The sequence below is a fragment of the Lynx rufus genome, unplaced genomic scaffold, assembly GCF_022079265.1.
Source record: "Lynx rufus isolate CCGP_SWC_20201006 ecotype Redwood Valley unplaced genomic scaffold, mLynRuf1.p SCAF_1, whole genome shotgun sequence".
Lineage (NCBI taxonomy): Eukaryota > Metazoa > Chordata > Mammalia > Carnivora > Felidae > Lynx > Lynx rufus.
Window position 1 is genome coordinate 196,536,647 of NW_025814823.1, and position 16,446 is coordinate 196,553,092.

General features: G+C 57.4%; 1 protein-coding gene across 3 annotated transcripts in view; it reads right to left on the reverse strand.

Annotated features, from left to right (window-relative positions):
• Nucleotides 1–16,446, reverse strand: part of TCOF1 (treacle ribosome biogenesis factor 1) — a 38,045-nt gene that overhangs the window by 2,172 nt on the left and 19,427 nt on the right. For 2 of the 3 annotated variants that reach the window (XM_047092453.1, XM_047092445.1), the window contains 12 exons: nucleotides 15,764–15,901; nucleotides 15,382–15,567; nucleotides 15,101–15,304; nucleotides 14,800–14,940; nucleotides 12,248–12,358; nucleotides 7,782–7,968; nucleotides 6,405–6,523; nucleotides 4,805–4,918; nucleotides 4,220–4,466; nucleotides 3,615–3,700; nucleotides 2,924–3,104; nucleotides 480–1,028 (listed from right to left, as the gene is read on the reverse strand). In XM_047092453.1, the coding sequence (XP_046948409.1) occupies nucleotides 480–1,028; nucleotides 2,924–3,104; nucleotides 3,615–3,700; nucleotides 4,220–4,466; nucleotides 4,805–4,918; nucleotides 6,405–6,523; nucleotides 7,782–7,968; nucleotides 12,248–12,358; nucleotides 14,800–14,940; nucleotides 15,101–15,304; nucleotides 15,382–15,567; nucleotides 15,764–15,901 (2,263 nt within the window). The remainder of the gene's footprint in view (nucleotides 1–479; nucleotides 1,029–2,923; nucleotides 3,105–3,614; nucleotides 3,701–4,219; nucleotides 4,467–4,804; nucleotides 4,919–6,404; nucleotides 6,524–7,781; nucleotides 7,969–12,247; nucleotides 12,359–14,799; nucleotides 14,941–15,100; nucleotides 15,305–15,381; nucleotides 15,568–15,763; nucleotides 15,902–16,446) is intronic. The other variant, XM_047092457.1, reaches the window with a different exon arrangement.

The window sequence follows — 16,446 nt, forward strand, 5'->3', positions numbered from 1 at the left end:
GGGCTCTGTGACCACCTGCCCTGGCCTGAGAGCCCGTGGGTCCCGCCTCAGGGTTTCTGCCCCATCCACAGACCACTTGGACTATTTTTAACTCACTTTCTAAAACTTCTACACATTTATTTTAAAAAGCTACATTCTACCCATAAATGGGAATGTCACCGAAGGTACAGGGCTAGCGTGGGGATGACAGGGGGTTCCACTGCATGCGGGCATGTACAGAGCTCGAGAGGGGGCCGCTTCTGGGAGCTCTGAGGGGAACCTGCTACCTAGGTGCCTGGGCCCCTGAGAAGCCGGAGCATCGCCCCAGAAGTCAGAGCCGCTCTGGGGTCCAGTTCTGGCTTTGCCACTACCTGCCCGGGGGCTGCAAACAAACATTCCTCAGCCCTTCCCTTCTGTGCAACTGAGCGCTCGCCCGGGCTGGCCAAGCGGGGACCCGCTCTCAGCAGGAAGCGCGCTCCTGGCTGCGGTCCACCACTTACTCTTGTCGGATTTCTTCTTCTCTTTCTTGCTCTTGGGGTTGCCCTGGTCTCCACCCTCCACCTTCAGCGTCCCCGGCTCCCCTTCTGGCCTCTCCTTGGCCCCCTGAGAGCCAGGAGACTCTTTTTCCTTCTTCTCCTTGATGTCACCACTTGCTCCGGCTCTCTTGGATTTCCCCTTAGGAGTCCCGGAGGCCTTTTCTGGCGAGACTGCACCCTCCCCGCTTCCCCCAGCCACCGGCTGCTTCTTCTTCTTGCTCTTGGGGGCCCTGGCAGCCGTCTGGTCCCCTGACAGCTTCCGCTTGCGGCCCCCCCGGGCCTTCCTGCTGCTCTCCTTGGCGGCATCCGCGGCCTTCTTCCTTTCCTGCTCCAGCAGCTCCGTCAGGACCTTGACCACCGAGGCCTGGAGCTGGGCCTCGTTCAGGGGCCAGGGCTCGTTCAGGAGGCGCCGGCTGATGTCGCCCTGCAGCGCCAGCGTGGATGCTTGGGGGCTCCCAGCCTCCTTCTTGGGCTTCCGGGGCTTCTGAGGCGTGGGACCAGCCTGTCTTCTGCCTATGGAGAGAGGATATGGGGTCACAGATCAGGGAGAGTCAGGAAACAGACTCACTGTGTAAGAGCCAAGGGTCTAGGGACACGACCGACCTCCCCTGATGTGGTACAGACAGGGAAAGGGCAGCCCAGTGGTCACTCTGCCCCAGCGGGGTCTCCTGGCTCACACCTTTCCAGCAGCTTTTAACTTAGCTCTTTTCTTTACTGTTTTAAACTTCACTCTCTTGTCTCCTCACACGAAAAACCCGAGTCAGGTTGGGGGTGGAGAAAGACTCCAGAATGTTAATTGAGGAAGGGGCCTGAATCTGTCAACAGAACGCAAGGTCAGACAGGAGGGAGATGGTCTTGTCCAGTCAGAAGTCCAGAGCTGGGAGGCAAGGGCCTTGGAGTCCAGGTTTGACTACCGCCAGCTGGCTGTGGGACTACGCTCCTCCCAGGGTCTCAGTCTCCCTGTTTGTAAAGTAAGAGCTCAGATGAACAATGAGGGCCCTATTCCAAGTCAGAGACTCACGGTGAAAGCTGGTCAGGGGACAGGGCAGCTTGGGGGGTGACGGGCATGCTGTATAAGCACGTGGCGGCTGACTAAGCAGGTTTGCTGCCTGCCAGAGTGACTTCTGGTACAGCCTTTGTTTAGAATTTTCCACGCCTCTGCTCTCCTTTGATAATTGTGTGCTGACTACACGTGTGAAAAAAGCCTTCCACAGCCCCCTCTAAAATGTCTCCCTGTCGCACCCGCCTCTCACAAAGAACACTGGGGAAGAAAGTGAGCAATGACTCCTCTGCTGACCCGTGCCGGCAAGCTGCAGCTACAGCCACGGAAGGGGTGTACGCGGGGGCCGACGTCGGCAGTGTCCCAACGCTGCCCCTAACTTCCCAGGGGACTCGGCAGCTCTCTACTGTGTTCTGGGCTTCACGGGCACGAGAATGCCCACACGCAGGGCTCTGGAAGGTGCGCAGGTGACTCGGCCAAGCTCCGCATCACGGGGCTGGGGGCTGTGCCCCACAGCATGCACTGGGCCCAGGGAGCAAACTCTGAAGCGGCTCTGGCTCCAGGGCTGTGGTGGGCGAGGGGAGGTGGACACGGCAGGCTGAGCGGAGGGGGTCCCGGGACAGAGGGAGGCCCAATTCGCTCCTCTGCTGCTTCCTGGCAAAGGTCGGGGTTGGAGAAGGCAGCTGAGGAGGGCAGAGTTTTTGCTGGCAACCTCCTCCTCCAGAAGCCCACTTGTCTGCTTCCTGTCTACAAACACCCTGGAACACCAAAGCTGGGGACTGAATCCCTAGAGCTGGCCCAGGCATGCCCACCTGAGATCCCTGTCCCTTAGCCCTGGCAAGTCAGGGCTGGCTGATGCCCCTGGCCGGGTGACCTCAGCACTCTAGTCTGCCCTAATACCACGTGACTATTTTCTGTATGTGCCATGCCTTGACGCTGACTAGATGGATCTACCCTGCCCTGTGTTGTTTAGACACACAAGCCTAGAGTGGCCCAGGGTCTTGTCTGAGGCTTTACAACAAATCAGTCCATCACCGGGGGTCTCTGCCACGTGCTAGCAACTTCTCCAAACGTGGCTCCTGCCTTTTGTCTGAGCTCCCGAGTCCTTACACCCCATACCACGAGCCCAGTTGTCAACAGGCACAGCTAGAAAGAGCCAAGACTGCTCTAAGGCAGGGCTCACCCTACCAGATGCACCAGCATCCCACAAAGCTGGATAACTCGACTTCCAGGCTGTCTCGTATCATAACGGCCAGACACCTGGGCGCTGGGGCACCAGGCCCTGCTTGGAAAGGTCCTGGTGACACACACAACCCTATCGGTGGGACTATTCCTGAGGGAGAAAAAGAAGGGGCCCACTGCCTTGTCCCACTGGGTCCCACTGTCTTTCCTGTGGCCCTTGACTCACCTGTTTTAGGGGATATGGTGCCTGCTACTTGTTGGGGCTCCACTTCCTGCTTGCCGTCTGGGGCATCTTTGGTGGCGGGAGTAGAGGAAGCCGAGGGGTCGAGATCTGTCCTGGGAGTGGCCTTTGAAGCCTGGGAATTGGCCAGAGTTGGCCCAGGGGTCACATAACCTGAGAGGAGAGACTGAAGAAACCCACTGTGAACGAGGTTGGAACCCTGCCCCACCTAGCCCTGGAGCACAGGGCCTGCTGGGGTGCCCCTAAATGGGGAGCCCCTAAGGTCGGGCCACCCTGTCGGTGGTGGGCACATTAGCCCTTTGTATGGGTCTCCTGCACTATTTTAATTAGTACATATTTTCGTCAGGCACATTTAAAAAGACAATTTCTTACAGCTAAGGCGAATGGAAAATCACTAGCGCTTGCCGTGTACAGAAGATAACCTTAAAGAAATCCCATCTGTTACAAAATATCTTCCCTTCCGGGACTCATCTAAAATCAAGGCAAGCCCTTTCTACAGACTCCGAGTCCACTATTCATGGCCTTAGGCTGAAATAGAGCCTCAGCGGAGGAGACAGCCTGGCCTCGGGGACACCAGGCCCTGCCGCGGGGGATGGCTTCGGCCTCACAGGCATCAGGTGGCCTCGAGCTCCCGCCCCAAGGCCCCTGAGGTGCCAGCCCTCTCCCTGGCAGTTACCTGAGAGGGTGCCACCACCTCGTCCTCACTGGACTCTGCTGTGGTCTCCTCCACCAAGGTCTCCGTTGTGGAGGGGGCCGGACCTACTGGAGGAGCACAGGCACCCTGTTGGGAGGCCGGCTGCGTGGGGTGAGGCAGAGCCCTCCGGGAGGCCCCAGGAAGGCCTGAGATTTCCACATGCCCCCCGCCCTCCCGCCCAAGGCTTTACCTGCTCCTATGACTCCCTTCCAGGGTCAACGGCTGTTTGCAGCCTTCTAAGTAAGACATCCAAATGCCAAAACCTTCTGTTCTAATTCCTGAGGCCCTACTTCCGCTTCTCTGCTTTTCTGGGGGTGGGAAGGGGGCATGCCCCTGGAATGCTGGGAGACCAGTTATGAGCCTGGTACGAAAAAGCTGGGAGTGGTCAAACAGCGGAGTCTGATATCACTTGGACCAACCTCCTCATGGGGTTGCACAGGTGGGGAAACTGAGGCCCAGCATGGGATGACTAGGCCCAGGATGCAGAACAAGTGAAGATCCAGAGCACAGGCCTGAACTCAGGGCTCCACCAGGCCATCACTCCCCTCCTCTGGGCCCGCCGAGCCTTCCCCTCCTGGGACCCTCACCCAGTCTGTGGGCCGAGGGGACCATCTGGGGCCCATCAGCATCCTCCTCACTCCCTGAAGAGCTGCCGCTGCTGTCCTCACTGTCGTTGGAGGTCTCAGAGGCCTTGGCTCTGGGGCGTCCTGCAGGGGCGGCCGTGGCCTGCTGGACCACAGGAACCTCAGGTTTCCTGAACTTGTTGGTCACTTTGGCCTGCACAGGGGCTCTCTGGGGACTCATCACAGGGAGTGTTCCCAGAGCACTGTCAACCTAATTTGGTGAAAAAAGAGAGTGGAAGGAAAAAAAAAGAAGGGAAATAAGTCTTGGTGCCTCCTGAACACCCAACACCCAGTTACCCTACGGCTAGGCGACTGTTAGCTGCTTTGCACCCAGGCCTCAGCCCTCCCACAGATGCTCAGACTAGGGAGCAGAGAGTGCGGGGTATGGGGACGAGACAAGTGTACACGTCACAGTCACACGGCAGGCAAATGCTGGCCCTGGGACTCCGGCCCCTTCCTGGGCTCTCCCTTCTGCATTCTGTAATCGTTCATCACTGTCCCCTCCAGGGTGGGGCCTGGCCCCAACACCACCCGGCTCCCCCAGCTCACCCCACTTGAAGACGGGGTCCTGGCAGCAGGAGGCTGGGCCTCACTGGCTTTCTGGGCAAGGACCTTCAGGGCGGCCTGAGTCAGCGGGAGGTGAGCAGGGTTCCTCTTTGTCACCTGTGGACAGCCACAGGCAGCCCTGAGACTCCCAAGTTCTTAGGATGCCATCTATGCCGTGCCCTGGACAGATACTGGCTGGCACGGGAGGGGACCTGTAACTGCACAAGGAGCCATGGGGCTGGAGTGGGGGACTGAGGGACAGTCAAAGGGGCAATGCCACCATGTGGGCAGAAAGTGGGGCCAGGCTTCAGGTTATAAGCTAATCGTATCGTTCTCAGAGGATCCAAAGGCTTCTAGCCCAGGGGTCGGAAGCAGCTGGGCCCCTACCCAAAGTCCCCCAACCCAATCCGAAGCCTTCACAAGGGACAAGTCTCTAGCTGGGTGGCTGCAACAGCCTCCTCAAAGTCTCCCTGGTGCCTGCCGTTCCTGCTTCCCACATGCGCCAGCAGTCGGGGAGAGAGAACTGGAAGAGAGCTGGGCAGGGCTCCCCCTGAAAACCTCCAGGCCCCCTCTGCTGCCGCGTGGCCCCCACCATGGCCTGTCCGGCCCGGCCCCTCTCGCCTTACTGCTTCCTCCGTCTCTTACCCCCAAGCGCCTCCCCTGAGGGTCCCAGCACCTGCGTTTCCCTGGCTGGAGAACTCCCTGGCTCGCCTGCTTCTCTAGCCTCCTTGGAGAGGCCAGTCCTGCCGATCCTTCCTAAAGCGGCCCATCCCGTTGTTCTCTAGCTTATATTCTTTCCTTCAAGCACCCACCAGTTGGTGAGTACTTTTATTTTCTGGCGTCCTCGTTTGATGGCCTGTGAGGGTAGGGATGCTCCCTGCCTTCTTCCTGCTGCATCCCCAGTGCCTGGCACCATCTGCTGGCTGAACGGCCGAATGGGTGCAGGCTGTTGGGTGCAGTGACCGAAGCCCAGCCACCCACCCAACACCCGCGCTCCCTCCTGCCCTCTCAGAAGGGATGAGGCGCAAAGGGACAGAAAAACTAACCGCTATGGCCCCAGGAGCAATGGACCGGCTGTGAGGAGACCTGGGTTCGGGCCCTGAATAATCCTGGACAAATCTCAACTGTCTTGTTGAAGGGCAGCACTCAGCTCCATTGTTTGAACAGTGAGCCATTAACTCTACCCTGCTCAGGCTTCTGGATTTAGGCAAAGACCCAACAGAAATGCACTGAAAATGGTGAAAGCTAGGAAGTCACCGCTATCCATGCTACAAAAGTGCAAGGTTTGTTCCCGGCAATTCCAAACTGAGAGAGAAAAAGAAACCAAAAGCACAGCCGAGCCGGAACGGCTGCCGAGGGGTGCGCAGGGCAGCGCCGGCTCGGCCCGGACACCGTGCTTCGGACGACGCTTCCTCCCAGCTCAAAGGAATCCAGGAACCCGGTCAGGACCGGGGGGTGGGGGTGGGGGTGGGGGGGGGGTGGCGGGTGTTGGACAAAAGCAATGGCAGTCCCACCCAGCAGCATGTGCGGGTACCGAGGGGACAGAGGGCCCCTCACCCTTGCTGGCCTGCACGGCCCTCCCTCTCCCTCGCCTGCCAGGTACCTGAGCAACTGGTGCCTCCTGTTTCTTGCCTTCCGACACCCGACCGGACGCCTCACTGCTGCTGGCTCTGACAGCGGGCCTTGGGTGGGCCACGAGCGTGGTTGCGTTTGTTCTAGTGGCTGAGACGGAGCGGGGCGGGATGTAAGTCAGTGCACGCAAGAGCGATCCCCAATATCAGTCTGGGGACCTGGCCCAGGGCTCATGTCATCTGCAGAAGCCTGTGTAATGCCCTCCCTCAGTCTTGCACGGAGGAGCTGTCACCATCTCACGTTACAAGCTCAGGGTGCTGTGGCAGTGACCCCAGGATTTCCCTTTGCCCTTCCCCATTCTTCTGTCTTCGACGATGCTCCCCCTCAGCTGGCCAGGCCACTACTTTGAGTAATAGTGGGGAACACCGGTACCAAATGGGACTCTGTGCATTTAGAAGAGTCTCCACAACAATAGCACGGTCATCCGCAAAGGCTCAGGTCCACGTGTTCACCGCAGCACCACTCGTGCTAGTCCCAGAGCCCCCAGACAAAACCTTTCGCTCCCTCTAGTACGGCCCTGCCTACGTAAACTAGGCTAAGTCCACCCGAGGGACTGCCTTGTGGCCAGCAGGCATCCCATGGTAAATACGTAACGTCAAAATATGTAAAAATTCCTGAGGGTAACATACAGTGTGATCTCACTTTACAAAAACGCATACAAAGCTTAAGTTTTTGTAAAGTTAACAGCTATAAAACATCAACAATTATTCCAGACAGTGGGGTTACAGGGACATTCTTTCTTTTGTGCTGCTCTGTGTTTAATCAGCCTACCAAGATCAGGTATTATTACTATCTTCACAAAAAGCATTACAATATTAACCACTTTCCTGATGTCGTCGGTCGTACCACAGATTCTCAGAAGTAAAAGAAACCCCAGATATCTCCCCCTGACAGATGCAATCCTTGCCACAATGGTTGGCTGGGGATCACCTAACCCTCCTTACATACGAGCACAGGAGGCTCACTACCATTCTCCTTGTTCAGGCTGTCATTCACTACAAAGCCCTTCCTTAGATTATGTACAAACTTGCTCTGCAGCTCCTAGCCACTAGCGTGGGTTCCACCCCTTGGAGTCGGCACACAGAAGTCATGGCAAATACTCCTCCAGAAATGGAGATCGGAGGTAGTTCCTTATAGGGATGAACCAAGCCCCGCCTGAGCAACATGCTGTGTTGACTCTGTCAGCATCCTCTCCCCTCCGGGCCTCGATGGGGTCTGTGCGTGTGGATGTGCTGGCTGGTGCATGTGTGTGTGCGTGCGTACGTATGTTACGTGCCGGCGGTCCCTCCCAGGTGAGCCTGGCAGGTGCGGCAGGGAAGTCAGCCCTGCATTACAGGCCTGTGCTCACCGGGAATGGAGCACTGCGTAGCAGGGATCACATCCTCATCCTCGCTCTCAGAGGAGGAGCTCCTGGCTGTGCTCTCCGAGGCCCGGGCCTTCCTCGGGGTGTTTGCAGCTGGGGCTTGTGTGGCGGTAGCAGCTGGGCCAGCTGGACTACGATTAGGGTCGACAAAAATCAGAGGGGGTTTAATCACCTTGAAAAACAAAAACAAAACATACCCCCTGAGTGATTAAAGGCTTGGCCAGGCAAAGGGGAAGTTGGGTGGGGGTTTACAGGGCAAGGGGTCCAGAGAGCTCAGGGCCGCTGGGAAGGCAGAGGCCATTGCAGCCGCCCAGGGCACTCCCGGCTCACCCTCAGGCCATGCACCTGCTAAGACCTGCACAGTACCTCACGGCTCAATAGGAGCCCATTGGACCTTCACAGGAACCCCTGAGGTCAGCAGCAGAAGCTCCATTGTACAGGTGAGAAAACTAAGCTCAGAGAGGAGAAAAGAACTGCCCAAGGGCGCACAGCTTAACTGAAACACATCCAGGGCCAGATGCCCGCCCAGCAGGGTGCTCTAAGCACCACGCCCCTCGGCTGCCTGGGCCCTAACACACATTCACCTGAGGAGCTGTGCATCATCGAGCTGCCCCCACCCCAGAGACTCTGATGCGGCTTCCTGAGACGCGGCCCAGGGTGCCACCACCTAGCGACACAGAGCCAATGTCTTCAACAAACAAACTGCACGGGGGAAATACCCAACACATTAAGACCTAAGGGACTCCATGGAACACACCAGATGTAAAGAGTATTACTCATGAGACAATCCGGGAAATGGAGACACTGACTTTGCGGGTCAGCTTCTCAGGGGTGACGTTGGATGGTGGCTGTCCTTTAAAAAAAAGGAAGCCGGGGTACTGGGGAAGGAGCGGAGGGTTTGCGTGAAGCGAGCCTGGTCACGAATGCAGACCCGCTGAGGCTGGGGAAGACACGTGGGGGTTCTTTGATGCTGTTCTATCTTTGGGCAGGCTTTCCATCTTCCAGCGAGACAGCAAAAGACAAGAGAAAGCGGCAGCTCCTCGGGATCCCGCGGACCAGGCTGGGGTCACAGCTCCAGTGGATATGCCCACCGCTCGCACGCGCACCTCGCACGCATGGAGCCAGGAGTCAGGCCGCCAGATGAGCCCACCTTCCACCCTCGGGTCAGACTCGGTCTGAGCTCCACTCCCTGTCTGGCCTGGGGGGAAACACAGGAAGCAGGAGCAGCAGGAGGAAGTTGCCCAAGGCCGACGTCTAGGGCCCAGTCTTGCCCACCTCACCACCCTGCCTACCTCCAGGGCGCAGGGGGGCAGTGGGAGAGGCACCGTGAAAAGTAAAGCAGAGGGGTAACCGCGGAGGTTGGAAGCTTTGCTGGGCTGGGGCCCTTCCTACCCTTGCCAAACAGCCTCCCCCGCGGCTGCTCTGATCTGCCACTTCCAGAGCCTGCCTTCCCACATGATGAAAGAGAGAAGGATGGAAAGTGGGAGAAGGCTTACAGTTGAGGGAGGGGGGATCTATATATATGTGAGAAGACAGAAGAACAGATTGTCGGGGATGAAGAGAGGCACCGAACGCACCAAGGCAAACAATAGCGTCTGGGATGTTAAAAGCAGCTCGGCAGCAAACGCCTCCTCCTCCCTGCTCCACCTGCCCACATGGCCTCTGGGCCGGGGGCGGCGCAGGGGGCCTGGCTCGGAGGGCAGGGACACGACAGTAGTCCAGTGGCAGTGGATAGTTGAAAAGGTGGGTCATGCAACCCACAGATGAGGGGAAACCCGCCTCTGATCCTCCCTCTGCCAGACTTCACCATGTGGCCCAACCCCTGAGCTTCGTGGGCCTCAGTTTCCCACCTGTTGAAAGGGCTATTAGTAATCCCAGTCTGGGCTTGCTCACCAGAGGGGCTCTGATTCGCTTTGGAAACTGCAAAGCACAGCATACACATACAGAGGTGACAGTCAAAGACTCACTGGAAGCTGAGGCAGCCTGAACGTTAGGCTGGGCTGCCCTGTGGGCACCAAGGGCCCAGAGGGAATGCAGGGACTCCCTTCCCACTGCAGAAGCAAACCTGGGGATCTTCTGTCAGAGCTGAGCTCTCCAACTGTGCCCTCATTCCAGTCTGAGGCAGAGTGGGGGAGGGGGCCGACTAGCCCAGGCTGTTAACCCCGCAGGGGGGCAGGGGAGAAGAGAGCCAAGAAAGCACCCCAAGAGCCTCAGAGAGCTGCCTGGGGCTAGTTAACAGGTCCTGGGCCAGCCCTGCCCTAAGGGGCCAGGAAATCCCACCCTCCAAGGAGGAGCCTGGAGCTTCGGTGGTTCACCAGCCCCCAGGGAAGTCACCCCAAGGGCTGAGAAGGCTGAGGCTCAAGAGAGGGCAAGTGGCCTCACTCAGGGTGACCAGCAAACTGTGCCAGAGCCGTACTGGAAGTTAGTTCTCCAGGCACCAGACAGGAGCTCCTTCCAGGATCAACCATGCCAGGGCTCCCACTTAATGCCCTAATTTAGCTCCTTACAGGCCTTTTTCTCTGACTCCACCTGAAACTCTGAAGGCAGGGCTTAGGTCTTCTTAATACAGTACCTGCCCCAGACCTAGCACAGACCCTGGCCTGGGGTTAGCAATGCCAGCACCACAGGGCTGAGCCACAGACCACCCCCAGGAATTCCTCTCAGAGAAAGAGGCTGGAGCCCATCCCTGCAGGTGGGGAGACTGAGGCACAGTGAGGGAGCCTGGGAATGGAGTCACAATCCCCTCCCCGCCTCCCAGCCTGAGGCTCTGCCCACTACCCTGGCATCGATCCCTTTTCCCCACTGATAGGCTAATAATAAAGACAGAGTGAAACTTGTCAATAGAGAAGTGCTTGACAAATGCATAATAATGATAATAATCACAGCACGCTGAGAACGGAGGCGCTAAAAACCCCCAGTCAGGAGGAGGCTGCGGCTTCCCCAGGCTGTGCCGTCTTCCCTGAATCCTAGGGAAACGCGCAAAATGTCAACTTTTGTCCTTCTTTTTTAACAGGGACTCCAGAATCTTCAGGACTAACGTACCAATTAAATGGTTCAGTTTAAGCGTGATGTTCATTGTAATTGTGTTAGTCCGCCCCCGCAGAGAAGGGCGAGGCGGCCCCCTCCCTCCCAGCTGTCCCGATCCGCAGCAGAGAAGGCACAGAGAAGGCGGCCTCGTAAGGGTGCCACAGAGAGCTAGAGGGCAATGCTGAACCGCCTTCCTCCTTCCCGGGAGAGGAGTGGGGAGGCAGTGCTGGGCAGCGGGCAGAGCACGGACGGCCTGGGTTCAAACGCCAGGTCTGTCCACTTGCCACTGGCCGTGTGATGCTGGGGTAGGTCGCTCGACTTCTCTGAGCCTCATTCCTTCCTCCTTAAAATGGGAATAAAAGAGGGACCTACCCTCACAGGGCTGTTGTAGGAATTACACAGAATAACGAAGTATGGCGTTTAGCACAGTGCTTGGCACACACAAAGTGACCAACAATGTCAGATGTAGCCATTCATCAGGATTTTTATAATCCTTGCTACTGAGAAGAGAAAGGCAGTGAACCCCGTGCCCCACCACTCGGGGTGTGCAAGCACATGTGAACTTGCTGATGGACTGGTCAGCACATGGTATGGTATGTGCGGGAGACGGTTAAGGAGACCCCACTCATCTGGTAACTGGAGGACTTGCGTCCCTGAGGGGACCTGGCAGAAGCTTCTAGGCACTTGGGGCTAGAGGACAAAGGGCAATTTTAGAAATTGCTAGAAAGGCTGGGGTTCACACAGGCCTGAACACCAGTCTTGTAGACTTAGGAAGCTGGGGAGACCCGGGGGGCTTGGTCCCAACCTCAGGGGTGCAGCTGGGGAGGGCTTGGGGTGCAGCAGAGCACGTGAACGTGTGCCACAGGTGCGCCAGCACGGTCTGCCCCCTGGCTTCAGACAAACCCCGTGGGGAAGGCTCCCAGGGCCACACACGAAGCAGAGAGATACAGGGAGGCAGGGGGCCGGCCGGCGTCTACCTCCGCCTTGGCTTCTTATGGGTCACGGGTATTTGGGGAATTGACTGCAACTCACTGGGCTCTGACTCCTGACACAGCAAATGGGCAAAAGCACGTGCCCTCCTACAGCAGAGCACAGACGCAGGAGGGGGACTGTTACTCTGCCTGCTTCAGTGGAAACGTCTGGGCCTCAGAATGGTTAAGATGTGCCCGTGGTCCCGGAACTGGTGGCCGGGAGAGCTGGTGTTGACCCTACACTGGCTCTGAGGCCTAATGTTCAAGGATGCTCTGTTGCCCCCCTCCCAGGGGTTACTGTGAAGATGGATGTATCAAAACAGAGGGAAGAGTCCAGGAAATTGTGAAGTGCCGTTTAAATGGCAAAGAGCTGCCCTCGCCCCCACTCCACCCACCCGAGGCCCACTGCCCTGCTCTGAGTCTGCAGCGTCTCAAAGAGAAGGCAGGGCCTACCTGGCTGGCCGGGAGCTCCTCGCCACTGCTCTCCGAGGACCCTCTGGCATTCTTCTCTGGACGTGCTGGGGCCAGGGTCTTGCTTCTGGCAGTTTTGGAGTCACTCTCCTTCTGAGGGGACAAGCAGACGGGTAGGGGAGAGGTGTTAGCTGAGGGGGACCACAGCCGGTGAGCAATGACCCTCACACACGCTGGCTGTCCACGGAAGGCAGCACGGCCCCTTACTACACGCACAGGAGGACAGCTGTCGGCTTGGCCTGCCCCATAGCCAGTGGAAACACAGGCTTCCATTCTGCGAACACCCCTTCCCGAGTGTACTCTTGAAAGGGACGCGCGAGTCAGACCCACTAACAGCTGAGGGCTGGAGTGCTGTTGGCCAGGCGTCTGAATGAGGACACAGCAGCCCAGGATGAGGTTGCAGAGGTGAGCCAGCGGCCCCAGCACAGCTCACATCTGGCTGCAACACCCCCAGGGAAAGGCAGGAGCCAGCTGGAGGTGGCCCAAGGCTGCCATCCCCTCCTGCCAGGCCAGGCATACACGAGGAAGGCTGGCTGGGCAGAAGCTGCTGTCGGGGGGCCAGAGGAGCAGGCACCGGGGGAAACCAGCTCAGGGGAGCCCAGGGCAGGGCAGAGGCCCCTCTTCACTACTCAGCCCAGCACCAAAGTGGCTGAGCCACCTAGGTTGCCCGAATCCAATTTCTCAAGAGACACTAGAAGATCCCGAAAATGGTGTCACTTCCTAATCTTTAAATGGGTCAGCTACAACCCATGCTGCAACTGCCATGCCCCCATGTCCCCATGTGTTCCTTGCTAACAGAACCCCAACTCTGCTCTGGTAGTCTCTCTGCCCCCCACCAGGCTCTGAGGAGGGTGGCCCTTTCTCCCAGCCAATCACAGAACCACAAGACCCTTACCAATGAGCAGTTTGGGGTTGGTTGTTTTTTTTTTTTTGGTCAGGGGAAGTACATGTCCTAGATCTGGACAAGGAGATAAGGGGTAAGGAGGTCAGCTGGGGGACTTCCTAGCTCTTCTGGAGGTGCTGCAGCCCTGCCCCGACAATGAGGCAGGTAGAGCATAAGAAACCGAGGTTACCAATGATGCCGAGCTGAATGGACCACCTTTAGAGCAGTGTTACCCCAAAACGTTGTACCCCAAAACAGGAGATGGCCAATCCCCTTTAAGCTCTTGCAGTTAGGTTTTCTCCTGAAGATTGAGATGTCCTGATACAGGAAACCACTTGAAACTTAAAAAACAAAAACACACCAAAATACTGCATGTCTAAACACGGCCGGGACCCTTGTGTCTTAGTCTGGCACTGAGGCCCCCCAAAAATGGTACTGGTAACGAGCAACTAGAAGTGAGTATTGCCTACAGGATGGCTGGCCTTTGTGGAACACACCTGACTTCACATTCTTTCCCCTTGGCAACCCCTCCCCTCGGGCCCCAGAGTGCCCAGCTCCACTTTTTTTGTCTGGTGAACCCCTGGTCTTCCTTCAAGTTCTGCTCAATCATCTTTTGGCCTCTCAGAGACCTGTTCTCCCAGTTCCATCGGACAGAGCACTACCAGAATATTCCTCAATAATACAGCCACTTCATCTTGCCCTACTGACTACAAGTCCCATTGAGGGCAGGGCCAACATCTTTTATCCCTCTATGTCTACCAGCAAGAGAGGGCACTCGTAGTTGGTCTCGTGCATTGAAGGCAGAAGTCAGTGCTAGGAGTGCTCAACAGACTTCTTGGTACTTGTTTTACATGTGAAGAAAACAGGAATCTAAGAGGGGATGGGGCTCAGCCTGGCACAGCGATTCCCCTTAAGAAATGAAGATCTGGGGGCAGCTGGGTGGCGCAGTCGGTTAAGCATCTGACTTTGGCTCAGGTCATGATCTCATGGTCATGAGTTCGAGCCCTGCGTCAGGCTCTGTGCTGACAGGTCAGAGCCTGGAGCCTGCTTTGGATTCTGTGTCTCCCTCTGTCTCTGCCCAACCCACTCGCCTTCTGTCTCCGTCTCTCTCAAAAATAAACATACATTAAGAACAAAAAACCAAAAACAACACGAAGATCTGGCCACCCGAAGGGTACATTTCTACAAGGTCACAACTGGCTGCTGGAGCTGACAGGGACCGTGTTTCTAGATGGGGCAAGAGCTCTCCAGTTTGCCCTGGCTGCCACCACCCGCTACGGTCTCTCCTGACACCGAGGCTCGATGCTGACCACCAGGCCTATGTACATCATTTCCAGCACATGTCTGAGCCCGAGAAGTCCTGGAGTTTGTCCCCCCTGGACTTCTACAGGACACAGCTGCTCCTGCTGCATTCTGCAAACAGAAGGAAGACCGTCCGGAAAAAAAAGTTGGTTCCTCATTCCCTCCCTCTCTCCACTCCCCAGGCTTCACACCAGATGAGCTCTTCGTGGAGAGATGTACACGCCTACATGAGGGCCCAGGTGAGGGACGGGTCTCCCTCCAGCTCCCCAGGGGACGCATGGTACCTGCCTCCCAGTCCAAGCCTCCTCAAGACTCCCTGTGACATCTCTGGATTCTTGGCCTCGTTTACCTTGGCAGGAGTCGTTGGCCTAGGCTTCTGTGGGGCCGGTGTGTCCACTCGTGCTGGGGGAGCCTTGGTAGATTTAGGAGTGCCTGCGACACCTTTCGTCAGGGAGGCCTTGCTCTGGGGGGGGTTTACAGCAGGTTTCACCTAGAGACATGGAAGACAGCAGGTGGGATAAGCATCCGGGAGTCGCAGCCTCGATCTGGTCTTCGTTCCTCACCTGGCCCCGAACCCAAGTTCTGAGCGAGGAGTGGGTGGCGGTGGCTCAGAGGCCCCGCGTGGCAGCCGCCTCCTCGTTAGGCCTCACCTGGGCTGGTGCCGCCGCCGCCTCCTCCTCCTCACTGTCAGACTCCTCCTCACTGCTGCTCTCCGAGTCCTCCTCTGGCTTCCTGGCCTGGGTGGCCACGGCTCCTGACTTCCCGGGGGAGACTGCTGCAGCCCCTTTCCTGGCGAACCCCTTGCCAGGGGCTGAGGCAGTTCTGACCTGGGGGGTCTTCCCCGAGGGCTTCGCCTGGAGTGAGAGAAACAGTCAGGGGAGGGAGTGAAAGGGACAGCACGGGGCTGCTCTTGGTCCTCCCCGGGCCTCACCTGAGCGGGGGCTCCCCCGTCACTGTCTGACTCCTCTTCGCTGCTCTCTGAGCCCTCCTGTGGGCCCCCGACTGGCCCCGGCTGGGCCTGGGCTGCCGTGGCCACTGCTTTCCCCAGAGCTGCCACAGACCCCTGGCCCCTCACTGAGACAGCATTGCTCTGGGGGGTTCTTGCTGTTGGCTTTACCTGAATCGTGAAGAGGTAAGTGTATTGGGGAAGGAAGTCGACAACAGGGTTCCACTTCGATTAAGCCCCACCCACGATGTGACCGTATGGAAGTCCCTTCCGCCCGGCGCAGGGCCCTTGTGCAGGAGGAGGCAACTGCTTGGTCCTCCTCTCCACCCCACCTCTGGCACCTCCCGGGGCTTCTGGTCCCCCTTGCCTTGGCCGGGGACTCCTGTTTGGCTTGAGCTGCTGCAGTAGCCACTTTTCCGGGAGCAGACGCTGCCCCTTTGGCTGAAGCTGTTCTGGTGGAAGCTGGGTTGGCTTTGGTCTGTGGGGTTTTCGCTGAGGTCTTCACCTGGAAGGAGAAACAGGGATGACAGAACGGACAAGGTGAGGTGCAGCAGGGTGGTTAGCCAAGAACACGGATTCTGGAGTCGGAGGCCCGAGCTTGGATTCTTGTTCCTCCATTTAATGGCTGTGTGAAGTTGGGCAAATCACTGACCTCACTGGGCCTCAGTTTCCCCCTCTGTAAAATGGAGGTCATAACAAGGCCCACCCACAGGGTTATTATGAGGATTAAATGACAGATTCATAATGTTTAATTAACATGGTGCCTGGCACATAATAAGCACTCCTGTAAACTTATTGTCGCGAGCACTTTTCTTAATGTTAGCTAAGTACAAGCCTACCCAGAGCACAGGTGTTTTCCAGGCCCCTTTTCAGCTAGGCAGCCATGAATTTAACTTCTGGCTAACAGAATGGAAGTTGAGTACACGACTCGACATCCTTACACATGCAAAAAACATGTGCCTTCTTCCTCCCAACTGGAAGAAATGCTGAGGTAACAGCTGGAGCTCAAGCAGCCATCTTAGTCTATGAGGAGGGAGCCGACACTCAGCA